At 38.0% G+C, this 26861-nt stretch overlaps 2 protein-coding genes across 12 annotated transcripts in view; both read right to left on the bottom strand.

Annotated features, from left to right (window-relative positions):
• Positions 1-7071: 7071 nt before the first annotated feature.
• LOC139814706 (uncharacterized) lies at positions 7072-13855 on the bottom strand. Its single transcript, XM_071781172.1, has 11 exons — positions 13777-13855; positions 13375-13651; positions 12377-13065; positions 12132-12292; positions 11880-11987; positions 11637-11732; positions 8632-9015; positions 8425-8492; positions 8289-8348; positions 8167-8221; positions 7072-7986 (listed from the first exon to the last, which is right to left on the bottom strand). The coding sequence occupies exons 7-11, from the start codon at positions 8750-8752 to the stop codon at positions 7787-7789; spliced, it is 504 nt and encodes a 167-aa protein (XP_071637273.1). The 5' UTR covers positions 8753-9015; positions 11637-11732; positions 11880-11987; positions 12132-12292; positions 12377-13065; positions 13375-13651; positions 13777-13855; the 3' UTR covers positions 7072-7786.
• Positions 13856-16988: 3133 nt separating this feature from the next.
• LOC139814112 (uncharacterized) overlaps positions 16989-26861 on the bottom strand; it is an 86145-nt gene continuing 76272 nt past the window's right edge. For 7 of the 11 annotated variants that reach the window (XM_071780122.1, XM_071780119.1, XM_071780121.1 and 4 more), the window contains 15 exons: positions 25136-26562; positions 24111-24882; positions 23347-23520; positions 22872-23042; positions 22393-22704; positions 21887-22208; positions 21524-21770; positions 21040-21223; positions 20695-20911; positions 20368-20559; positions 19868-20118; positions 19196-19734; positions 18715-18843; positions 18280-18457; positions 16989-17912 (listed from right to left, as the gene is read on the bottom strand). In XM_071780122.1, coding sequence (XP_071636223.1) covers positions 18286-18457; positions 18715-18843; positions 19196-19734; positions 19868-20118; positions 20368-20559; positions 20695-20911; positions 21040-21223; positions 21524-21770; positions 21887-22208; positions 22393-22704; positions 22872-23042; positions 23347-23520; positions 24111-24882; positions 25136-26103 — 4650 coding nt within the window. In that variant the 5' untranslated portion in view covers positions 26104-26562 and the 3' untranslated portion in view covers positions 16989-17912; positions 18280-18285. Of the gene's footprint in view, positions 17913-18279; positions 18458-18634; positions 18844-19195; positions 19735-19867; positions 20119-20367; positions 20560-20694; positions 20912-21039; positions 21224-21523; positions 21771-21886; positions 22209-22392; positions 22705-22871; positions 23043-23346; positions 23521-24110; positions 24883-25135; positions 26563-26861 lie in introns of those variants that run through there. The other 4 variants (XM_071780127.1, XM_071780128.1, XM_071780130.1 and 1 more) reach the window with 4 other exon arrangements.

Raw genomic sequence — 26861 nt, 5'->3', positions numbered from 1 at the left:
AGGTGCGAGCATGCCGGCGTTGGCTTTGTCGAGAATCGGAGCACGGCGCAATTCCGGACACGCGCAGTGTCTTTGTTCGCGATAACTGCGCCCCTCGCGCAACGCCGTCAATCATCGGATCAATCAGAGAGCGCCGCGTTCCGGATCTTTCCCCCGTTTCCGTCTCTCGAGAACTCTCCTGGCGGAAGAGAACGGCCTCGTGGCAGACTCGTTTCGCACGTCTCCAAATCAAGTGATTTCGGCTAAACGGCAAATATTCTGTGTGCGTGGTTACTCCACCGATTCATGCGCGGCATTGCCGCCCAATAAGTTGTTAAAAGTGCGTGATTGTCAAGGAACCCGAGACGTTCTTTAACACGTGCCCCTCCGCTCAACCGGGAGAAGCACGACTCCATACTCCGAGTCGCCAAGAGCAGTCAACTGCTATCTTCGAGGGTGACCTTCCTGCTCACCAGGTGAGCTCGCCTCCGATCACTATCATCGCGTCGCGTTCGCGATCGTCGTCCGCCTCGTGAACAAGATCTCCGTCGCAAGGGCATCAAGTCGATGCTCTTGCAAGATTTTCGTATCGCGTTTGCGGCAGACAAAAGATGAATCAAGATTTTCGATCGATTCGAATTCTGACAGTGTACGTGAAACGGTCGTTCGACATCGAGCCCCGATGCAATTCGTTAGTCATTACTGGCCACGGAAGTCGTTCTCTTATTATGTCGAGACTCTAGCATTCGTAGATTCTTAGTATGTGCATACAGATGGTCTATTTTTGACACAAAAGAAATATTTTTATCACACGTACGTTTGCCAAGTGACCTCTTAAACTCCGAATATGAACAGTAGACGGAAAACATTGACCACATTAGGGGCATTCATAATGTGGTGGTTCAGTTATTTTAGTGAACAAGTTTTGTATGGAGGAATTTTCGTATAGAGGTATACAGGGTGTAACAAAAAGGTCGGGACCCTGGATTATCTCGGAAAGTTGACGTTTTCGGAAGAAATGTTTTTTATAAAAGTTGTAGAATACCAATTTACCCATTATGTGGTAATATTGGTTTGACCTTGAACGATCTTGGGAAAGTCACATCAAAGTTACATTAAATTTTTTAAATATAGGGACCCGTATTTTTTATTGTAAATTCTTGTAGCCGCATTTGCAGCATTTAAATTTCCATCAATGAAAAATGGACCAATCAAAGTATTATTCAATATACCCGCCCAGACGTTCAACTTTTGAGGGTATTGTGTTCGAGCTTCAAGCATCCAGTGAGGATTGTTGTCAGACCAGTATCTGCAGTTATGTCTATTGACAGGACCATTTAATTCAAATGTTGCTTCATCCGAGAAAACTACATTGAAAAGAAAGTTAGGGTTATCGTCAATTATTCTCATCATGAGCTCACAAAATTCTATACGACGATCAAAATCATCTTCGTTCAACTCTTGTACCAGATGAATTTTGTACGGATGAAACTTGATTTTTTTCAAAATTCTTTGCACAGCCATGTGACTAATGTCGTGTTGCTGACTTACTTTACGAGTGCTGAGGTGAACATTTTCAACAAATGATTGTGCAACATCCAGTTGTTTTTTTTCACTAGTCGCTGATACTGGTCGTCCTGGAATTTGGCTATTTTTCACGCTACCCGTTTTATCAAAGCGCCTGATCGTTCGCTCCACAGTGGATTTTGAAATGGCTGTGTTTTTATCGCGAAAAGTTTCATTAAAAACCTGCCTAACTTTATTGTAAGATCTTTGACGATCACCCCATCCCCGCATCATGAAAATAGATATTCTCTCTCGTTCTGAAAGATAAGCCATCGTATACGTAAAAAAAAAAAAAATAATAATAATTGCGTCGGTGGTGTTTATCTTCGAACGGATCTTTCGGTCCGTTCTTGATCTCTTTTGCGTGCAATGACGAAGCTGTGTGAAAGATAAAAACGGTAGCGAGTCGCTCTTGTTTTCACCTATTTCGAAGATTGCTACTCCGGTAAAGATTTATGCGGTGTCAAACAGCGAAACACAGCTTCGTCATTGCCTACAAAACAGATCAAGAACGGACCGAAAGATCCGAAGATAAACACCGCCGACGCAATTGTTTTTTTTTCTACGTATACGATGGCTATCTTTCATGGCAACTTTATGAACGCACATAAATCTTTATTATCATTAAATCTATTATTAATAATGGTCAAAAAGACTGATATATATGATTCATATAAATTACTAACTATTTCGTGAATAATTTTTCTATTCAATGAACCCAAAGCATATAAATGAGTTAAAAAACGAAGTGTTGCGTTAAACACTTTTTCTTCGAAAGTCTCAATGTTCATGTTTTTTGCTTCTAAAATATCAGAGTTTTCACTGTTTTCCAATAATATATTATTTTCCAGTAATATATTATTTACATCTGGCAAAGTTACGTTATATGGAACTTTATTTTTATTACACACACTTATACTATCTATAACACTTTTATTTGTAATTTGCAATACATTTTATAAATTATGATCACGTACAATGTGTCTTTTCAATGAGTATACATGAGCGTATTTTGCGTAACAATTTGGAAAATTACATTGAACCTCTGAATTTAAAAGTGTTTTATGCATTAATGTAATGTGTGACATTAAAGCATCTAAAGTATGAAAAGAGTTATTACAAAAAAAAATACAAAAAATCATTTTTCTTTTTGCAAGTTTAAAACGGAATGTAATATAAAATATTATCTATTATATTATATCTTAATAATAAACCTTAATCTATTTTAAAATACATTTTAAAAAATTTAGCACTTTGTAATACATCAGGGATTTAAAATTTATAATTAAATTCCAGCTCTAATAAAAAAAAGTTACATTGTTGGATCTATTTTATACTTTCAGTAGTATTGTTTAATGCGCGATTTGTTCTTGTAACATTTTTGTTCTGTCCTGCAGTTTTTTCAAAATATCCTTTCTAAAAAAAGGCATGTTAAGTCGATACTCGCATATCTCGTTCTTTTTGGTTGTTCCATTATCTTTTGAGTAGGTTGAGGCATGTGAGGGGGGCCTTTTCTTTGCCTTTGGTCTGTCTGGATTCTCATCGTCGTCTTTCTTCTGGTAGAGCTCTATTGCAATGGGAGGTTCTACGCATCTATGGGGTCAAGGGGTTCATAGCTTGCACCCGCTTTTGCGATCATCTCTTCAGATGCGGATTGTCTCAGGCTTAGAGAGGAGCTTGTACTTTGCGAACTTTCGCTCATCTTTTATTTTGATTTGTTGGTTTATGTCCGCGGGCGTATATCCGATATCGGTACAGTTCGCCGTCCGACATTTATCGGCGCTCGCGATTTTATTTTCGGCACTCGCGAATGTCGCTAGCAATTTTTTCCGTCGCTTGCGAATTTTATTTCCGGCGCTCGCAATTTCAAATTGGATTGGACTTACAATTAACGCAGCGCTTCGCATGGTGTCAGCTTTCTCGGTCGTTGGCCGCTGTGCTTGGCTGCTTGGTTGCTCGGCTGCTCGGGCGGCTCGGGCTGGCGAGTCCGTGCGTGTATTATACTCGCGACCTACCCGCAAGTCAGGGTATTCGAAGTAACCCTGTAAGACAAATATATCCATTAAAGTGTCTTTATTAAAAAGTATTAAAAAGAAATCTGTAGTCCTTTCCTCGCGGATTGACGGACCCCAGTGCCGTTACGACCGACCTGATCCTCGTGCGACACAACAAAACTGGTATAATATATATATATTCCCGTTGAAAATTAGAGGTCCCCGTTGCAGAGCCAGAATTAATCCCAGGTTTTATTGAATTTAAACCCGGATTCTTGAAAGCAGTGGTTTCGGCATGATTCGGCGACGACAGCTATAAAAGTCGAGTCACGAGATTTTATGTGTACTTTTCTTTTATAAGAATAGATCATATTCTTTTTGATAAATGTTCTCCCATTGATGCTATCAATAGTAGTTTTATCTCATTGATGAAAAGACCGTAATAGTAAAGTAAACATGGATATAATAAATAATAATTCTTTTTAAAATAAAGAAAGACGAAAAATAGAAAGAAAGTTTAAAAGAAAAAAATAAAGATATTTAAAAAAATAAAAAATACGTTTATCTTCAATAAAGAATGTGGTTACAAACGGGTATATTTTATTTTTTAACTATTGGTTTCTGATAAAAAAAACATCCACTTTAAGTCTTGTAAATTCTGTTAGTTTAGAATCAATTGAGAGTTTTCATACAAGAGGGATGTAAATCATGAAAACTCCGTTTTGAGGATAATAAAATAACTTCTTAATATTAAATGTCAAATTACTAAAATAAAAGCATGCTATAAAATTTGTTTCGTTTTTTTTTAAACTTATAAATTTTTGCAATAAATAAAACTATTTTAATATATTGCAAAAAAATGTAAAAAAAAAAAAAAAAAAAGATTTTATTTAATGATACTTACATCCTATAGCAACAGTAGTTTTGGGGGAAAAAATGGAAACGAATCATATTATTTGTCACTTTAAAATAAAAATTTATTACAAAAAGCAATTACAATATAAATATTATTTAAATATCAAGATTAGAGTCGTCATTGGCGTTTGTATCAACATCTTTATGGGTTTCTTCCGTGAAGCCCATGTAAAAAAGCGTTTTTTTTTTTTTTGGAGACGTATCGCAAGAATGTAAGACATTTCTTACATTTTTCTGTTTCTTTTTTGATATTGCATTTGGCTCCAGTTTACAGTGCCCCAACTCTGAAATAGCTTTTTAGCATTCAGAGGATATGCTTTAAGTAGTATAGACCATTGTAATCCTCCCATACTTGAATGTTGTTGGAGGAATATTTCAACTACACAGCCTTGGAGATCTTCGTGCGCTTGTCGCGCCGAACTACTTTAAGTAGAAGTTTCTCCAAATCTATAATGATCTCAGCACCATTTGCTATTATAAATAGCATGTTCCGCGAGATCTTAATCTTGATTATGTACTGTTTCATAATCATATGGAGAATCATAATTGTCGCTATCCATGGCAGTCGCTATCTGGCTGATGTTCACTGCTTAAAGGCACTGAGGGTCCGCTCAAAGGCACTGTTCAAAGAAACTGAGAGTCAAGCTACAAAAATTGAAAAACGCTTTTTTTTAACGCACTTTCGCAAATTTATAAGGTATTAACTTTAAGGTTTACTGATCTTCTTTTTTGCAACAAAAAAAATAAAGATGTAAGTCGATTTACATTTTTCTTGTATGGAAACTTTCAATTATTAAATCGTTTTATTAAATATATTTTTTGTAGCTACTTTTTCTTAAGAATTATTCTATCCGTGTTTGTATTTATTTTTTGGCAAGATAGATATATATCTTGATAATGGATATATATCTTCATTACGGGAGAAAAAGATGTATCTCTCCTAATAATGGAAGAATATTTTTTCTCGTGAATATATATTGAAAAATTGCATAATTTGCATTTATGAAGAATGGTGATTGTCGTTGTTTCACTGCCGAAATGACCGCTTTCGAGGGACAATCCGAAAAAGATCCGGGATTCGTTCCTTCCTGCAGTGGGGTTCTTAGTATTCAATGGGTAATGATATATGTATATATGATTTTATCCTTATCGAGGGGAATTGTTTCTCGTCGATTTGGTAATATTTTCCGTTGAAAATTAGAGGTCCCCGTTGCAGAACCAGAATTAATCTCAGATTTTATTTAATCAATTTGACTCGGATTCCCGAAAGCAGTGATTTCGGCATGACTCGGCGATGACAGCTATAAAAATCGAGTCGCGAGATTTAATATGTTATAAGAAAGATCTTATCTTTTTTTCAATAAATATTCTTCCATTGACGCTACCAATGATAATTCCATCTGACTGACGAAAAGGCAGTAATAAAGTAAACAAGATATAATAATTCTTTTTAAAATAAAGAAAGATGGAAAGTAGGAAAAAAAAAGAAAAAAAAGGTTTAAAAGAAAAAAAAGATGAAATGAAAAATTATATTTTGCCTTCATTAAAGAATACGATTACAAACCCTATACTTTATTTTTTAACTTTTATTTTTTGTTTATAAAAATTATCTCCGGCATTGTAAATCTGGCCGGAAAATCAGTTATTAAATATATTCTTTTGTAGCCACTTTTCTTGAGAATTATTCTATGTTTTTATTAATTTTTTTAACAAGACGGATATATCTTGATAACGGATATGTATTATCTTCATTACGGGAGAAAAAGATGTATCTCTCCTAATAATGGAAGAATATTTCCTCCCGCGAATTATATTGAAAAATAGCATAATTTGCATTTATGAAGAACGGTGATTGTCGTTGTTGTTTCACTGCCGAAATGATCGTTGTCGGGAGACAATCCGGAAGATCCGGGATTCGTTCCTTCCTGCAGTGGGGTTCTTAGTATTCAATAATTAAATTTGTTGTGCCGGTGCCTTGATTTGGGCTCAGGGCCGGCACTGGGTTCTGATGATCCGCCGAATAGGAGAGTAAAGGACACTTGCGGGAATGTAGTTGCAGTCACGTTTAATAAACGGATTGATTTCTTCATTCACTTGTTACTTATTCACAATTATTATTTATTCACAATTATTTAGTCACTACCTTGACTTGCGGGTTACAATCGATTAACGTGACGTTTGACTCGCGGTACGCGCTCGGTTCTTATGGTTTAATCTTTAAATAAAGAATAAAAGAATATAAAAATATAAAAGTATATATAAAAGTATAGATTTTATATATACTTTTGGTTACCGATTGGTGCTAAAAAGTTAATTTTTTATTAATGTATAGATTTTCTTAAAATTGGTGCTAAAAATTATCTAATTTTTCTGTCCGCGAAATATTCATTCACATTAATGTACCGATTTTCTTGAAAATCGATTCCACCATTAAAAATGAATTCTTTCTCTGTGTTAATGAGATGATTCATAAATAAGAATCGTGTTATTCATAAATCAATTTTTTTTATGTGAGTTAATGAGATGATTCATAAATAAGAATCGTGTTCTTGTTCAATTTGCCGAAGTTACGTCATTAATCGCTTTACATCATTAGCTTTACATTACGAGTAACAATATTAATTTGTTGATAATTATTATCGCATAGGCAGCTCGTAATGTGCAATCTTTTTTTTTCGTAAGGCATTTGACACGCTCGCAGGATTTTGTGAGAGTCGCCGTTATTCGATCTATCCATGCACCATTTCTCGACGCGAGTCACATAAAAAATATTGAAATAATTGTTAAAAAGTATTCAAAATTATGCACATCATGGCAATCCCCGGAAAATGTGAATAAATGGTTCGCGGGCATAAGAATTAGATAATTTTTAGCACTAGTTTTAAGAAAATTAATACCGGTTTTCAAAAAATCGGAAACAAAAAATTATACATTTCCACTTGCACACTTAAAAACTATGAGAAAGCAATGTACAAGTTTCTACTTGCACATTTAAAAACTATGAGGAAGCAATGTGCAAGTTTCTACTTGCACACTTAAAAACTATTAAGTAATGTAAAGCTTAATGTAAAGCTTCTGATATATATATCAGAAAATCTCTTGCAAACTGGCTTAGGTAAATGTGTGCCATTTACGATATAAACACACTTTCTTTTAGTCAATTAGCATCAAATGTAGCAATTTGCATCAACGATATTTTTAGAATACATATACACATAACATACTTTTTTAAAATTAATATTTAATTCGAAACACCTATATGTAACACCTAACAATTTGTCTTATGCGACAAATATGTACGTCACTGTATTATTGACAAACAGTTTTTCTTGTTAATTATATAACGCTGATATTTGTCGTGTTTTTATACACGAATTGATCATGTAAGTTACTGAATATTTCATAAGAATGATTTTTCTCCAGATGGTATACAACCGAAGGAAAATCCGTTTTTTAAATAAAGATTCCTTTACCTTTTTGTTTTCCATTTTGGCTCTAAGCCAAATGGGATTGGTCCTTCGTTCTGCTATATCTGCCGAATGTTTAATACATTTATTTGTTTGTTTAACGTTATATAATCGAAAGAAACAGAGCTAAATAAGAGCCAATTCGCTGTTCTTGATGCGAGAGATTTATTCAATCATTAGTAACAGCGAATTGGCTCTTATTTAGCCCTGTTTCTTTCGATTGGATTTACAAAGCCTCTACTCACGGGTATTTATAATATCTTTCAGGGCTCTCGCGGTTTCCTTATTTTGCTCTTGTGTCTGAAAAAAAGATTGTGACATAAGATAAAAAATGGAAACTCTGTTTTTAAAATAAAGATTTCTTTACCTTTTGTTTATTTAAGGCAGTTAGCCTCGGGCTTCGCCTTTTTGTGTCATTCTCTTGGCTCTGAAAATTGACATTTCAAAGGTATTAGTAGAAATGAAATATTCAGTCTTTGTATTTAATAAAAAAAAAGTTGTACCTTAATTGCGCTTTTTGTTGGCATTTTTTTTATGGCGCCGTTGGTTGCCATATTTAATAGGAGTGATCCTACAAAAATGTGGAAAACTTTGAAAGAAATAATTCGTTGTTCTTGATGCGAGAGATTTATTCAATCATTAGTAACAGCGAATTTGCTCTTATTTAGCCCTGTTTTTTTCAATTGGATTTACAATGAGCTTCTACTCACCCTTATCATTGGTCACCGTTTTCAGGGCTGATCTTTTATCTTGATTGTCTTGCCTTTTTTTTTTATCTTTTTCTACTGATTCGTCAAAAACCTTTTTTTTAGTTCCATTATTGCTGGCCATGGCTGGAGGTGGAATCCGCCTAAATGATGTACCTAGAAAATAAGCAAAAAAATTACTAACGGTAATGAAAGAAATGCCGTAGTTAAACTTATCAGGACAAAAAAGTAGGAATATTATGAAAATATGATAGATAATAATAGGCGGCGTTTTCGAAAATTATCTTGGTCCAAACTGTTATATGAGGTGGATGCTCGACTAGTAGTTGGGACATTTTCGCTTGAGGATTGCTCCATGGGGGCTCTTGTACTTCTCCAACTGTAACACTGTCATAATTTAAATTAAATTAAATTAAATTAAAAAATTTGAGCGGGCTGGGTGGCAGTGTGGTTTTGTGGTAAAGCGCCACACTTGTAACTTCGAGGAATCGGGTTCGAGTTCACCTAATCACAGGAATTTTTATATTCCAAACTGCATATGCATCATATATATATATATATATATATATATATATATATATAATATAATTTTTTGTTTCATATATATATAAAAGGTATAATAGCAAAAGAACAAAAATCTAACTGGACGATTCATGAGTGCGCTCTCTATTAAAAATTAACTTATATAACTGAGTTATGCCGCTGCCGCGTGGTTCGTTTTGATTTTGTAGGGTTTCTTTTTAATTCGCGCCGGATCATTCTGGCAACAGCATCGACACTCCGAAACAGGACTCCTGGATTAGCATCGAGCGTGGCCCAGAAGTATTCGTTTGGGGGTTGAACTCCCGTAGTGAAACACGTTTTAAATAAACGGTGTAACGCTTTCATTTCGAATTCTGACCAACGTTTTCCTTTTTTACATTTTCTTAGGTACGTCTGCTCGGCAGTTGTACGCTTTTCGGTTTCGCCGTCATTATTGGTCAGCTCCTCGGTTTCGCCGTCGTAATCGGTCAGCTTCTCGGTTTCGCTGACGTTATCGGTCAGCTTCTCGGTTTCGCTGTCGTTATCGGAAATCCGTTGCGACTGTCCGCCGCAAGCTAAATCGGCGAATAGAAAATCGCTCTCGACATTCGCCTGCTTCTCGTTATCCTCGTTGGTTAAATCAATGAATCCTATCATGCGAAAAGTATTACTTTCTTCGGGGCATTCGTTTATCGCAGCGGCATGCGAAACAGTCTGTAACGACTGTTCGATGGTTTGATTGGATGCCTGGAACTCCTTCTTTAAAGTGGTGTGCTTCGATGATAACCTTTCCAACTGATGTTTCTGCAGCGCGATCTCTTTCTTCAGCCGCTCCTTCTCCCGGAAATGCGTACGTCGTACGCTTTCCGCCTCGATGTACATCTCGTTGACTTTATTTTTATAAGACGGACAACAGACTTATTGGCCTGTTGATGTCAGCTCTTCAGGATTTTTTCCTGGTTTTGGAATTAACTTCATTTGTGCCACTTTCCATTGAGCCGGGAAGTAGCTCAGTCTTAGTATGACGATTTTTATTTCATGTACCTATAAAGACGTTACATTCGTGACCTATTTTTGATAATTTTTGGAAAATAATATTGAACTATGTTTGTTATGCTAGTTCTTACAAATTATATTTTAAAAAAATCTCTTCATAAAAATCAGGTTTATACGACAAACAGGTTTATATGACATGAGATAATTTTATTTCTTAAAAATTGTCCTTCAGCTCTAGTTGAAATTTTTCTGAAATGTATTTCTGCTTACAAGCATTCAAATTTTTATCTAACATAAAATTTCTGAGTTGGCAAAGTTCTTTTATAAATACCAATATTTAGTCACAAGGATTATTGGTTATTTAGAAATATCGTTTTATTATAGTTTTATTAGTATAGAAAAAAAATAGTATGTATATAGTAATAATATCAGTAATCAGTCACAAAATATTAAAAATAGTTAAGAGTAACTTAAGAAATTAATAATAACAAACAGCTTAATAATAATCAGCTTACTTAAAGCTAAAAATAAAGAGAGATGTTCAGAGCAAGAGACATTACACGAATTATTCGAGACTCACTAATCATATGCTTCTTGTTTCATAGATTCCACAACCACTCGAAACTATCTTCTTACATTTCGTTTTACAAGTACAATAATAGAAAAATAAACTGACAGCAAGAGGTACGTCAAATAAGATTTAAATGTAATGATGTAAACATGTTTATCAGTTGATTGATAGGTCTGTTTTTATAGTAACAATCTTATAACAATAACAATAAAGTTATAAGATAACAGTCTTAGTATGGAAGCTAAATCGGCGAATAGAAAATCGCTCTTGACATTCGCCTGCTTCTCGGTATCCTCGTTGGTTAAATCAACGAATCCCATCATGCGAAAAGTATTACTTTCTTCGAGGTTCGCAGCGGCATGCGAAACAGTCTGTAACGACTGTTCGATGGTTTGCTTGGATGCCTGGAACTCCCTCTTTAAAGTGGTGTGCTTCGATGATAACCTTTCCAACTGATGTTTCTGCAGCGCGATCTCTTTCTTCAGCCTCTCCTTCTCCCGGAAATGCGTACGTCGTACGCTTTCCGCCTCGATGTACATCTCGTTGACTTTATTTTTATAAGACGGACAACAGACTTATTGGCCTGTCGATGTCAGCTCTTCAGGATTTTTTCCTGGTTTTGGAATTAACTTCATTTGTGCCACTTTCCATTGAGCCGGGAAGTAGCTCAGTCTTAGTATGGAATTATATATGATAGTTTATATAAGTCTTATCGCTTTAATTTAATTTACAGATAATAGGAGATCATGGAGATCAAAATTGTACTGACAATAAAATGAGAAATGTACTACAATGATAATTCACACATACCGGTAATTATCACACCATCTAGTTTCATATATAAACAGTACGTTATTGACAAGAATTGTCGACAAATCAGTATTATTAAACTTACGGTAAGCGGATAATTTCTCCTCACCTGGATAGCTTGTAACGCTTGGTGCAGGTTCTTCTCGAGATTGTCTACCCGCTTCTTGAGATTTTTATTTTCCTGTTGCAACGCTCGTACATAGCACTACCAACATGAACATAAGACTATTAATATAACATAAAAATATTGAACTCTAACTTAATATTTCAAAATAAAATATAAATACTCCTGCTCAACAATATAAAAAATACAGACAAATATTGGATTAGAATAAAAATAATAATAACTTACATTTAAATTATTCAGCAACTCCTCGTTATTGATGAATGTACTACATGCTACTACATTAGCAGAAAAAGATGGACTATTTAATGGACTATCCTTGATTTCTTCATGTCTCTGAAAACGTGGTAATTATATATCATATTATCATAATTTAAATTAAATTAAATTAAATTAAAAAATTTGAGCGGGCTGGGTGGCAGTGTGGTCTTGTAGTAAAGCGCCAGACTTGTAACTTCGAGGAACCGGGTTCGAGTTTACCTGAACACAGGAATTTTTATATTCCAAACTGCACCTCCCGCACGCGAGTGGGGCTCGTGCGTAGAAACTGGGCTATCTTTCGGAGGAGGCATTAAACTTGAAATTGGTCGTCAAGCTTGGGGAGCTTGGGAGTTTTGGGTCAATAATACTGCTATCACTAGCTGCAATATTAGTATAAGTAATTAGAATTAAACCCTCCTCGATATTGTTCAATGTTAAATAATTTTATAAAAAATTTTACTTACTTTTTATAACCGAATCGTAGGCAGGCGAAGCAAACAAATTAAAATTTGGAAAAAAATATTCGAACCTTCCAGAATGCTTGATTTGACATCCAGGCCATAACGATCCCAAAAGAATATCGCGAAATTCATAGGTACTACATGTAATGCTAGAAATTTATCGCGGTCTTGCCAAGTGCATTAATTATTCTTAACTACGTTGTGCGCTCACAACAGAGCCAAAAAAAGGAAAATTAGGCGATCAATATTCAAGGCCACATATTATAACAGACATTTTACCTAACGGTAATGTCAAAGTTTTTGTCAAAGGAAAACTAAGAATTGTTCATCCTAACAAAATTCGTAAAATGAAACATTAAGAGATTGAACATGTACCGCGCAACTTTTCAATCACAAATTACTAATGAGATCTTTTATATTGTATTTAAAACAGATGAGGGCACTAATCTGCCTAGCCGTCATTGGAATTCTCTCCATACGAGAAACCTTCGGAATACGCGGTCTCAAACAATGTTTTTTTGTCTTCCTTATTTTTATTCCCTGTCCTGGCCCTGAGCCTGGGACTGGTTCTTCTTGATGGTGAATCCTTATCGTTTGAAGTGTGGTTAAAGCAGGTCTTTTTGCCTGTTTATTCTTCTCACAATCTGCAGAGCCTCTTGAATTTTTTTTTTGGTGCCATTATTGGGGTAGAACTAAAAGCAAAAACTAATGTTGAAAAATCACTGAGTGCTCGCTGATGAGTTGCTCTTTCCGCTAAACGCAGCCACATTGAAATCCATCCGCGTCTCAAAAATATTTATAATAATAATAATAATAATTTCTGAAACTCAAATAAATTTCAATAGAATTCACATCTTCATAATAAGAAATTCAACCGCTCTTGTCTACTCCGTATATAATGAAATGCACACTAATTTGTACTATTCGTGTGAAATACTCGAGTAAATAACGCCACTCAACATAGAGAAACGAGATTTCAAGCAACTCAGTCAATATATTACCTAAGGAACCATAAGTCTTGTTGACGATACAAAGTGCCTTTTTTATTTTTGTAAGCGCCATGGCACTTTTCTCAATATATTTTTGTTGAGTCAATAAAGTGCATTCTATATCATTTAGGTTTATAGACTTCACTTGTAAAAATCCTACTATAATATACACCTCGTGTGCTGATATTTTTCTACTGCTGCTAAATTCCCAATGACGTAGATCTCCATCACTATATGGAGCTGACATATTCCCATTCATTCTAACGTTGTAGCACGATGGTGCAGAAATCTAAAAAATATGCAGTAAACATATCAATAAAAATTGAATGGAACAACCATTTTATAATGATTGGTTATAGCAGTAAATGTAAACAGTTAGAAATTATAATTGCAAATATTTGTTTAAATTTTTACTTTAGCACTGAGCATAAATTTGATAGATGGTGCATCCTGGCAGGGAAATATAGCTCTGCAGGCATATGTAAACTGAAAACGTTGAATTATAAGTACAATGCACATTGGTTTGCGGCGGTATGCGCCTAAATGAATAACAACTTAAATAATGCGACTATTTTTCTCAATTACTTTAAAACAACCTGGTTTTTCTCCTTTTTTCTTGAGGAATTTCGCAAATGCTTCTCGCATCGTTATCTTCGCGTCAGGAGGCCAGGCACGTCCTCGACCACATGTCTTTTTTGTCGTGTCACATACTAGAAAAAGAACAGGGTATTATTTAAAAAAGTGCACAAAGGAAAAAACAGGACAAAAATATAGGTTAAGCAACATTGTGTTATATAGCTCCGGGGCAGAGCTGAAGGCACTAAATTTGCCTCAACCGAGGGAATCAACACAACAAAAACTCACGTAAACAATTTCGTAAGTGAGCATTTACATGAAGTATTGTAAAGCAATTTTTTCATTTTAACAGTTGGCTACTGTTTGAGTCTTGACGTTGGTAGGATTGACGCCAATGTCACCGTTTAACTATAATTAACTATAACCAATTACGACAGTCACCGAAATTTTTCGCATAATATTTCAAGACGCATGCGAATTGTTATTAACTAATTATAACTAAGATAGGTGTAGTATGCGCGTCAACCTACCGATTTTTTTTTCTTTATTAGCTTGGTATATTTCGTGGCGTTGCAGCCACGTTTTTATCGCTTCAGGAGTTCTTTCTTTTCTTTAGAAGGATATGATTTCTCTTTATAAGTTTCAATATCTCTTCTTTACCGGGTAAAACGCCATGTCTTAGGTCTTTTTCAAAGGCCTCTAAAATTACTTTTTTCTCACCTTCGGATATATTTTACTTTTTTGTTGTAGATATATGAATCTATAAATTTTGATTGAATTTAATAAAGCACAAAGTAAACAAAAAGTGAGAGGAGAAGGATAGTATATTATATATTTTGTACTTACCCAGCTGCATTTCCCCTTGCATCCGCAATTTTTAACGCACTCTTTTTGGTCGCGTACGCACTTGCATTTTTTATTTTTGTCGCACGCGGTTTTGCACCTACACCATGATCTTGTCGTATTACCCGTCGACATTTTATTTCGAGAAACAACCAGCGAGTAAGACGAACCGTCAAACCGTTCAATGACAATAACACCGTTTAATGACAACACCGAAAATTCTTCAAACTTGGTCCCTCCGATCGTATCGCCTCGCGCGATTCGATTCGATTCGATACATCTCGATAGATTTCCTTCAGTCTGTGTATATAGTCAGCAACTTTCAGTACTGAAAATCTATAGTATACGTGACGTAAAATATAGATTTGCAGTACTGACAGTGAATATTGAGCGCACACACACAAATAACTTTTGATATACGAAAATGACACTAGTGACAGTTTCGTGTATCGATTGGTTGTTGATTTGTCCAAAACATAGGCTGCATTCCGATTTTATATAAGATATATTAAAAATATTAATAGTATCAATAGTATATACATTGTTTATGCCTTTATGCCAATAAACAATGTGCGATTCAAAGATTATTTTAAAATAAAATCTTTTAAAACGTTATTGAATAAAAATAAACCACAATAAATAAAACAATAAATAAAAGACACCAGGCAGGCCACATGTAGGTTTTTTAGCCGGTAGGAGTCCGGCATAACCGTCCGCTCGTCCTCGAGGGCGGCGGTACTCATGATGAGTTTTTCCTACGTTAAAAAAAAAAAAAAAAATACCTACTGCAACCTCCTCGCTCAACATGCTTTCCTGATATATCAGGAGCTAATTTCCGAGATTTCGCGGTGCGAAACCTGAGTTTCGCCTACTTTATCATCCGAATTAATTCTTCTATTAACTTTTATTCTAAAATAGAAGACGACTGCCGTCGCATTTCTGCATAATATCCTATCCAACGACAAGTATCATTCAAGGTGAATATGGTGATGCGATGAGATGATTTACGAACATATCATTACGGAAGATAATGCATCTTTCATATCTCTTAATATATATATAAAAAATAATAAAATATATAATTTAAATTTACAATGAATACAAAGATACACCGCTGTAGAAATGTTACGAATAATAAAACTAATCATTCTTACATCATTAATAACTGCATGATTTAGATCATTTTTGTCCAAGCGGCCGTTTGATCTCGATGTAATTTTCTAATTATCTTATTATGTGTTCTAATTATCTTGTTATCTGTTTAATGTATCTCCCCGTTGTTCCACTGTCTTCGTCTTTTCTTGGCCTGCCGTGCATATTCCTTCTAAACCGATATCTAGATACATTTTCAGTTTGAAAAGTAAAGTGGTGATTAGGAAAATAAGTAAATTGCAGTCAACATCGAGAGAGAGATATAGGCTGCGTTCCGATATTCACTGCAATTAAGTACTGAAAATCTATAGTTTACGTTACGTACACTACGTACGTTTGTAAAACGTTTACTGATAAAAAAGCTTCTTGTCTCAGATAATATGTCTTGATAAAGCCTGTCATGCGTTTTCTACAAGACTATTCAGTGTTCTTTAAATTTTCTCAAGCTCAAGTTATTTTTACGATGTTCATTATAATGTAAACGAAATTTTCGTGTTTCTTGTCGTTTTTATGTCTCTTTCTGGATAAATAAAGAACCAGCGATACGCATTCATATTTATATACAAGGTAAGAGTATATATTTTATAAATTATTCTACATATACATTATCGATTCTTGAATTAAATAAATTTTAAGACATAGGATAGTCGAAAAAACAAAAAGAAAAAGATAGACGATTCGAGTCAAACAATGTCCAAATTGATACATTCGCTGCCGAAACACAAGTTGATAATAGCGACATTGACCGGCGTGACTATTGGAATATCGTGCGGTCTGAGTCTCAAGAATTATTACAGCGGTGGAACATGGTTTCAGCGAGGTATCATGTACCTCAAATTTCCTGGAGAGATGTTTTTCAGAATGGTGAACTGTTTAATATTGCCGCTTGTCACGTCCAGTATTGTAAGTGCCACTTGTAATCTTACCAGATCTGGCAAGTCCTTTAAAACTATTGAAGTTTTCTTTAACGAGATCATACATATATTATACGTACTTTTTATTCTAAAATAGAAGACAAAGTCATGAGATAAGGCGACAAATAATTACGCTGGTAATTACGTGTAATATTCTTTTCTAGTTTTATTTATTTCGCACCTATTACAGTATAATAAATATGTTGCGAGAGACATTACGAGGGGGGTATTTACACGTTTCCTCATTTTCAGGCCATAACTTTACGTATTTGTAATAAGTCCGCAATATCGTTTTTTTTTTTTACGTCTCTTAATATAATTTATACATATCTTTACAATATTCTTCTCGGTTTAAAGTTACTCATTAAAAGATCACATATGCATTCTGTTTGCATCCAGTCTTCTGAAGAAATTTTCATCGTTAAAACTTTATCGTCTATTCTGGCATTAACATCACGACTAAAGTTCCTCTTTCTCCCTCTCTTCAAGATTTTAATAATTTTTTTAAGTATATATACAGAATACCTCAAAAGCTGATCAATTTCTCTCGATAACAATCTTTAGCGACTTTTCTCTTACTCCCGACTGTTGCAAACCGATATAGCTTCTTTTCTCTAAAACCAGTGTGATTCGGAGACTGAGCAGTGTTTGCAATATTCTGTAGGTATATATAAGCGTCATATACAGACATACACATAGACACACCCAATACGAACGCATATGTATATGTGTATGCGCGTATTACATTAGTGAGATCAGTAAATAATTCCATTAACGTCATATTTATACAAAGTCATGTTTCGTAAGTTTACATATCTATGTCTACGTATATTTTTCCTATGCAAATTAATATTTGGTTTTGTGTGCTACGCGATCTGCGTTTTTCACGCCGTGAAATCAGAATATTCATTCTTCCTTCCTCTTCCTTTTTATTTGAGGTAATTTGATTTTGCTCAAATAAACAGAGAAAAATTTGTTTATTGACTTTCGCTTTTTGTTCGCGACAGATCGCCATCCACGGTGTTGGCTCGCGGCTCTTCGTCGAGACAATCCATAAGATACAGCCTGGAACAACAAATGTATTTTATAATTATATTTTATATAATTTATATAATTATATCCATTTATGGACCGTCTATAGTTATTATTGCGTCATTGTATGAGATTTGACAACAGATGATTAATCAATATTTCATTCGTTTGAAAAATAATAAAATATAATTTTAAAATTTTTTATTATGACGCTAGTAAATCGGTAAGTTAGGCTTAATATTAACAGCCAAGTGCAAACTTGGTAAAATACTTTTTACACGAATTTGGAGTGATGTACCGAGTCATTTGCTATTGCTTGGTTTACAGATTATTAGAAGTATCTATACTATACAGAATGGGAAAAAAATATTAATGAGTTTAAATAAATGATAGACGATACCTGCCCCTACAAAGGTGTTTCCTTGCGCGCTTCCGCCTTCCATTGGAATCCATTTACACGCGTTGTAATAGGCTTATTTCTATTTGTAGCATTCTCAATTCCGTTTCTAACGCCCGCTACTAATCTCATGGCTGGGTTGGACACCAAGCCATTACGCTTTGGTTTCACATTGCTTGCACTGAAATATAATATAATGGTACTTTAGACAAAATGTGCTTACACGAATTACATATATGTATATTATTTTATTTTCGTCGAAGAGCTGACATGAAAAGTTAAATGTAAGTCAAAAAGAAAAGTAATAATGCATCAAGATTTTAGAAAAAAGAAAAAAAAAGAAAAATATCGTTAATACATGTCTGTGCCTTTGATTGGCGATTTTAAGTAAACGACGTTAATAACCAATTGATACATAGCATGACAAATATGTCTAACATTGTCGTATGTCCTCCTTGACTACATATTCTATCTTTTTTCGCTCGGGAAGGTTGAAAAAGGAAGGAAAGCCTATCGCTCATGAAGCGGTGTGTCTTCCTTATACGACCATTGTGATTTCTGCAAAGTCTAAAGAATTGCATTGAAAAAAATTAAGATAATAAATATGCTTTATAAAGTTGCGATTGAGAGGATGGAATTATGTACGTATGATTTTTCGTGGATGATGTACACGTGTGCGAAACATAAGACAAATGTGCATGATATCTGACTAACACTCGCTGACAAGTCTTGTGAATGTGTGAATGCCGTAAGTAATTTGCGGTCTCTAAAAATGTAGTCTGATGTCGTGTCTCGTGGATGATTAAAAAAACATTTCACAATGAGAAAATGTTAATTGTACGCTGTGATAAACATAATTAGAATATTAGTATAGTGCTTATAACTTGTGCATATGATTTATTTCTTATCAACTGCTTACCTTCCAGGTGTATGATCCGATACGTGCTTGACGCTTCTACCAACGCCAGCGCCGCTATTTCCCAATATTATTCTCATATGAGTGTCTCGCGTAAAATGCGTGTCGGCCGAATTTCGTTTCTCCTCATGCCCGTTCTCCTTATCCTTCCCAATATTCAAGCCTAACATTTCGTTTGTTAATTCGAACGGCTTGCTAATGTTATTTCTATCGATAATCTCAGTTTTGATGTTGATAGGCTCGTAGATGACCGGCGTATGATTGTATCCTCCTATCTGCGCTTTGTACGGCATATTTGGATTCGCTGCCAGCAACGATACGCCCAGCTGACTCTGTATCACGTTAACTGCTGTTTGAGCACTAGGTGGACTCGTGTTTGTAGGAGAGTAAGGAATAAGGCTGTCGCTTAACGGAGAGTGCGGAGGTGAGGCGTATATCGGGCTCTGCGGTTCACTTTTCAAAGGTGACAATAATTTGCTGAGTGGTCGACTCTTTGCGCCTCTTGAGCATTGCTGTAGTTGTTGCGTGAAAGATAATGGTGCCTGAAATTATAAAAATTAGAACAAGTTAAATAATTCGTAAGTTTTCTAAGAGTTAAATAATTAATCACAATATAGCCACGAAGTCGCTTTAATTTCATCAACCAAGCGAGTGCCGTGGAGTTTGCCGTGTTACCTTGATTACCTGACAGTTAACCATCGAGTTTTGATTAAACTTTCCTTGATCACTCTTAGTGCTACCGGTTAAATTGCTGCTGGATTTGCTGTTGCTCGAATTGTTGCCTAGAGAAACGCAGCTGCGTCGTTTCGTCGAGTCTGGCGATTCCGCTGGGCTGTATTGCGTCGATAGAGGATTCAGAATCGCCGACGAAGGTTTAGTCTCAGCCGTCGAATTGGATGTAACAGAAGTAGCACTACTGCTACCACCTGGAAATTTATATAACATTATTGTTTCAATTTTTGATATGTCAAAAGAAAATTTTCGGCAAATAACAATTGTAAAATATTTCTTTTCAAGTCATAGACACTTTTTATATTACAAAATAATTTCAAAATTTGAATTTTGTTATCTTCAACAAGAGAGGAGTGATAAGAACGATATTTCTGTATCTTCTTCCTGAATGTTCTTAAGTGTTCGAATTTGACTGTAAATTAACAGAAAATGTGGCAATTGACCTCCATTGATGCCGGGCCTCAAGCTGCGTTGATTCGCAGTATGCTCTTCTAACAGCCTGACAACTGTGTCGTGGCCACTTTTAGCGGCTACTTTAATGGCATTACGTCCACAGTGATCGGAGTGATTGGGATCGGCTCCGTGGTTCAAAAGCGCCCGAACACAATGCTCGTGTCCTTCTTGAGCGGCTATACCTGTAAATTACATTCTACTATCAGCTAACATGTCTCAAGTTAATAAGAACTATAACCAAGTTATAAAAAAAGTTCTTTATATTGTTAATGCACATCTTATTATACAACTTTAGAGATTATTCATAATTAACGTACCTAGAGCCGTGGCACCTTGATTACAAGTGTGATCGGGAGTGGCACCGTGTTCTAGGAGCAGCCTGACGATCGCTGCGTGTCCTTGCCAAGCGGCGGAATGAAGCGGCGTTCTATTTTCATTGTCGCAAGCATTTACGCTGGCTGCACCCTCGGTTAGCAATAACGCTACCATCTCCACGTGTCCCTGCCAGGCGCTTACGTGCAACGATGTTCTGCCCTATAGAACACCAATGTAGTAATTGTTAATTTTCAGGCGTATCACATGTAAAGCGCAAATCATTTTAGATATTAAAATAGTAAATAATTATTGAGCATCTTCTTTTGACACGATTAACGATTACTTACTTCTGAATCTCTACTCTCTATGTCCGCGTTCGCGTGTTCCAGCAAAAACCTCGCCATAGCTAATCTGTTTTCTAACGCAAGTATATAGAGAGTGCTCCTTCCATCGGCATCCTTCGCGTTAACATCAGCATTATGCGATAGCAATATCTTCACAGTGTCGTAATGTCCTTCTAGAGCCGCGAGCCTACGAGAGATAATTCATTTAAAAAATGTCGATAATTTTATTTACAGTCCTATTGTTTAGAATGATTAGATTTATTAATTATTATTAGAGAGTACGATAGACAATTAAATCTATCTTAAAAGAAAAAAGCCATTTTTTTCCTGAAAAAAATTAAATGCATAAATGATAACTTGTGTTTCATGATTATTTAGATTACGGTCTAAAAGATAATCGTAGCTCTTTGTCGATTAGTTCAAAATTACATTAGTTTAAAAATAATAAAGTGTACAGTAAAATCATTGATTATCATCAGCACAGTACCTTAAAGCGGTTTTACCGTCGTGGGCATGCTGATCTATAGGCGCGTTGTGTTGTTTCAGCAATCTCTCTACTAACGACGTGTGCCCCTCTTGCGCCGCGAGCATAATAGCGCTCTTTCCATCATTGTCTGTCTCGTCAATCTTCGCGCCAGCTTCCAGTAACGCCTCGCAAACGTCGATGTGACCCTCGAACGCCGCATAGTGTAGTGGGGTCCAGCCAGAATTGTCTCTATGCTGCTCGTCTAGGCCTTGCGTGAAAATTATATATCTTTATACACTTGTAGTAGAGAGAAAGAGGAAGCGAGAAAGAAAGAGAGATCAGGCACAATATGGTTGCGCCACTTAAACTAATTGTACAATGTACCTCTCGCGAGCAATTGCTTCACGACGTCCGTGCCGCCCTGGGCAGCGGCCACGCTGAGAACGGTCCTGCCTTCGTTGTCTATAGTGTCGACGCAACAGCCCCAGTACAGTAAGAGCTTGACGACCGATCCGTGTCCCATGCTCGCGGCCGCCCACAAAGGCGTTCTACCGGTGACGTCGCAATGATCCATATCCGCGTCGAATTCCAAAAGCAAGTCGCAAACGTCGCGATGACCTTCGAATGCAGCGACCAACAGCGGAGTCATACCGTCTTTGTCTTCGTGATCAACCGTGGCACCTCGCTCTAAAAGTATCGTGACTACCTGCGACGGACAATTAACATAATTTTAATTAAAATCATTTTCGCCATATTTATAGGACAGAATTGTACCGGTAAATTATTAATTATTGATTAATTCAAGAATTTTCAGATGCTGACGATAGTGCAACGATTTACAATAGTTTAATACAAAATTCGTCTAACTGATATTCATATGCCGGACAAACCTTCGCGTATCCGTGATTAGCAGGAACGCAAAGCGCGGCGACGCTGAGCGCAGTTCTACCGTCGCTGTCCGCGTGATCGATCTCGGCACCGAAGTCCAAAAGATGTTCCACGATCTCGCTGTGACCCATATACGCCGCGGCGATTAAAGCTGTTCTACCTTCGTCGTCCGTCCTGTTAACGTCCGCGCCGTGCTTTAGGAGAGCCTTAACGATATCCTCGTGGCCGCCCCATGCCGCGGCTCTTAACGCAGTTCGTTGATCCCAATCCGCGCAATCTACCATAGCCCCGTGCTTCAGAAGTTGCTCGACCACCTGAAACAGCAGAACTCGTGAGAAACACCTGTTTCATTTACGACTCGCGAGACCTGCAATTTAATGATCTTACTCAAATGAGACTAATCTCTTACATATTATGTGTAACGCGGAGTTAACGAGACTTGCATATGTTCTTAGAAACTCGCCACTTAATCTAATTATACCTGAGTATGCCCTCCCCAGGCAGCGGCCCTGAGGGCGGTCCAGCCGTCACAGTCCGCATGATCCGCCCTCGCACCGGCAGCTAGGAGAACGCGCACCACGTCCGCGTAACCGTGCCTGGCGGCCAAGTTCAGTGGCGTCTGTCCGTTCCGGTCGACCGCTTCTAACTTTGCCTACGTAAATTCAGAAATTCATCAAGCTATCTATTTCAATTGTTTCAACAAACTGTCGTTGAAACAAAAAAGTTAAAAAAAACATAGAAACAATTTGATGTTTTATTTTTTGAAACAGACAACTACACCTAAAAAAAACTACACTTTTTTTTTTAAATAAACAATGGATGTCAGATTTACAAGTAATAATAATTTTAGCATGCTTGGCTACTTACACAGTAATCTATATAACGATACTATCTCGTGGCTCTTTTTTAATTAATTAATTAAAAGTTGTATTAGTTTGAGAATGTAGTTTGTGTACCTGAGGACAGGCTGCGAGCGCCAATTCCAACAGAGATGCATTGCCATCGGCAGCTAGAGTGTGTAACACCGTTCGTCCGTAAGAGTCTGTTTGATTGATATCTCCGCTTTCACCGAGGAGCTCTGTTAATGGTTCACTCGGAGATTCGTCAATGGGGCTTACATCTTGCGAAACCTTTGTGTAGGAAACGCGAAATTAAACCTTCCTTCACTACAATTTCCGCGATAACAAAATTTCTATTACGAATATTCTCCATGACAATCAGTAAACTACGATATAGCGTTGTCGAATGTATTACGAATCATATTGACGACATATGCGACTTAACGCCACTTGAGAGTTTCTATGAGTCGCATTGTTCTCTCTTATCGTAAAAAAGTGTATACTGACCCCGAAAAACTAGATTAGATATTATTATATTTTATCATAGTTTCCTGAAACCGCTGTTTCTATCAAAACTAAAGATTAGATATTATTATATATTTTTAATAGTTTATTATTATATATTTATCACGGTTTCCTGTAACATTTTTAAAAATAAATTCGTAGATAAACAGATTAGATATTACTGTTATATTTATCACAGTTTCCTGAGAGATTTTTAAAAATAATTTTGTATACACGATTAACTTCAACCGCTTGTTTGTCTTGAATAAAATATTAAACGTGCGCTGGATATCTCGAATACATATCTCTTTTGTCGATTAGCAGTCGCGTGTTCTTCACGCATTTACGAATTCCTCTTTTAAGAAAAGGAATGTTACCTGACTAGAAGAAATAGCATCTTTGCTAGCGTCATCGTCGACCGTTTTCTCGGAGGGCCGAGCGCCCGCGTCGATCAGCAGTCTCAGCAGCTTAACGTCCTGCCTGGGCCAAAGAATGCACTCGGAGCTATCCAGATAACAGCCCTCGATGGGCGCATTACTACCGATCATCCAGAGCACTTGAAGAGTGTGGACGTCCAGCGTGGTGCTAACCGGAATGCTCGTTATCGCGCGTTGCAGGTGTTGCCCCAGTACGCAGATCTCGTCGGGATTGAGCTCGGGGCCGCGTAGAGTGTAGTAGGCCGCCAGCATGGCGTGGCCCTCGGTGGCCGAGCAGAGATACTTCTGGGTGCAGTGCTTCACGTCGAGGAGCCATTCGGCGAAGCTGTGGTGAAAGAGCATCAATGCGCCGGCACGCGAGACCGATATCACCCGGCGCAGCAAGTGGAGCCGGCGATTAAAGTCCTCGACTGTGATGCCGACGCAGGCCGTCTTCACGCTCTCGTACAGGATCTCCTGAGTGATGGGCAATTTGGCGGCGAGTATAACGTTGAGCAGCGGCTGCACCTTGCTGAATTGCTTCCTACTGAAGAGTCGCTGGCAGAGCCAGAGATATAGGCCGTTCAGCGTTCCCGGGATCTCCCGCACCTCACGTAGAACAATAAAGTTCTCCGCCACGCCGTCGAGAACTTTCTCCAGGTACAGAAAGCAGCCGTTGCTCTTTATGTGCAGCTGGTTCAGCATCTCGGCGGTGTCGCGCGAGATGTGCTGCCTGTAAAAGTAGTTTATACAGTATTATTAATCGAAACCAACGATTACTCACGAGTAAGTTTTGACTGTTATTAATGAACTGACGCAAACTTTTGTACCGCTAAGTACCCAAGTTTAATATATTCATTCATCGAGATGCATTTTCTCCCAGTAAAAGAATTGACTATCAATTGTTTTCTCGAAAATAAATCCGTTCGAGATTACAAATAATTGATGAAGCTAAGTAAGGCGATTTGCGACAATCCCGTCGTTACCTGAGAGCATCTTCCTGATCCAGCCGCGCGAGAATATACTGTTGAACGTCTCTAACGACCTGGGACTTTCTCAGGTCGTCCAGCGAGATCTTGCGAAAGCCGGTGAACATGCGCGAGATGGTCTTACTCTGCCGTCGAGCGGTGCAGACTAACAAGAGCCACTGTGGGAACAGATGGTGGTGATTAGCTAGCAATTCAGCTATTGTGCGACTGACGTTGTCGTTCTCTCTCCGGGAGTCCCTGGTGCCGGTCTGCGGTGGATTCAGTGTCTGGCCCTCGTCGATCGAATCCACCAGCAGGAAGAGACAGTTCTTCGGCGGCTCGACTTCCAACAGCGGGAACAGCAGGGCCTTCTTCAGGGCGTCGTCCGGATCCCGGTCGAGGACGTCCGGCTGTAACGCAGCCTGGATATCCGGATCGGTTCGCAGCTTCTCGGCGTAGGCCTCCGCGACGGCCTCCCTGGACGTGAGAGGCGGCGCGGTTGCGACGATCGTCGGCGCCGTCGGCGTCGAGGGTATCGCCGCTGTCGTCGTCGTCGTTATCGTCGCCGTCGTTGTTGCCGTGAGCATCGTCGTGGTGACCGTCGTCGCGGCCGCGGCGGTCGCGGACGTCGGCGGCGAGATCGGCGCGGACGACGCTCGATGATGAACGCCGTCCGAGCTCGCCTGGAGCAACTGGGCCACCAGAGAACGCACGAATTGAGCGGGCGACAGGGAGGCCTCGCTTCTGGCTTGGCAGAAGTGTCGGGCCAGCAGGCGGCGATTCAGGGACCGCTGATGCCTCGCGGACGCACCGTTCGACGGCCACGCCAGCTCGGCGCAGAGCGCCGTCTTCCCGCTTCCTGGACCGCCCACGATCAAAGCCCCGCAGGTCTTGGACTGCGGCCGCTGCTCTAGGCAGTGCGACAGCTTCGTGAAGGCCCATTCTCGGCAGAAGAAACGCTTCTTCTCGATCACTGGCGCCGCCATCTCGATGTCCCGATATCTCTTCTCCTGGGCCTGTCCGAGATGAATCCGAATCCCTCCTTCTCACGGGATCTCGCGCGATCAAGCTTATCGGGGTTCCCTAGCGTAAATCGATTGGCGTAAGTAGATCTTTGGCATGGGTTTCACTATATCGGTTTCAATCCGTGTGCCTCTCAAGTCGCCCGGACGTATCTGAACGGGATATCTGATCGGACGAGCTGTTCTCTCCTCTGTCTCTCCTCGGAGCACCGCGACTAAATGCAGGTCTGGTGTAAATGGTCGAGAATGGGTGGCAGCTTCAGATCGGCTTAAGTGCAGCGACAAGATTGACCCGGTTGCGTTGCTCTGTCAACGGAACATCGGCGGGAGCCCCAGGGGGCTCTGAGGCTTCCTCTGCCTCCATTCAGCCTTCTCATCGCCTTGTAACCGCCGAACAATGCGCCTCGCGTCCTTGCATGCTATCTGGAACAAAAAAAAAGAACTCTTTTTTTTCCCTCTTGTCCCTCTCCGGCGTTACGTGAGTGCTTATAAAATGTAGAACATGACGAACGTAAAATTAATTTCTCGCCGCGGACTGACTGCGCACGATAAAATCGCCTTCAAACGGAACGGAAGATCTAAATTTATACAGCGATAAAACACGCAAGGCCGAACTTATTCGGATGCAAATTGCGCAGTTGCGGCAAAATATCGCGTTTACAGCTGCGATAGACACAAGCAACATAGCAGTCCGTAAAGTAAATTCGGAGAACTTTATTCCC

Source organism: Temnothorax longispinosus, chromosome 6 (assembly GCF_030848805.1).
Source record: "Temnothorax longispinosus isolate EJ_2023e chromosome 6, Tlon_JGU_v1, whole genome shotgun sequence".
NCBI classification, from domain to species: Eukaryota; Metazoa; Arthropoda; class Insecta; order Hymenoptera; family Formicidae; genus Temnothorax; species Temnothorax longispinosus.
Note: the sequence above shows the minus strand (reverse complement) of the source record. Positions and strands in the feature narration are given on the sequence as shown.

What these genes read in the sequence shown, in the direction of transcription:
- LOC139814706 (XM_071781172.1), bottom strand. Translation starts at nt 8,752, where the DNA reads ATGGCCAGCAATAATGGAACTAAAAAAAAGGTTTTTGACGAATCAGTA. An exon ending in AACGGTGACCAATGATAAGG is followed by an intron (nt 8,493 to 8,631) that starts GTGAGTAGAAGC and finishes ACATTTTTGTAG; the next exon opens with GATCACTCCTATTAAATATG. An exon ending in GAAAGATATTATAAATACCC is followed by an intron (nt 7,987 to 8,166) that starts GTGAGTAGAGGC and finishes AACATTCGGCAG; the next exon opens with ATATAGCAGAACGAAGGACC.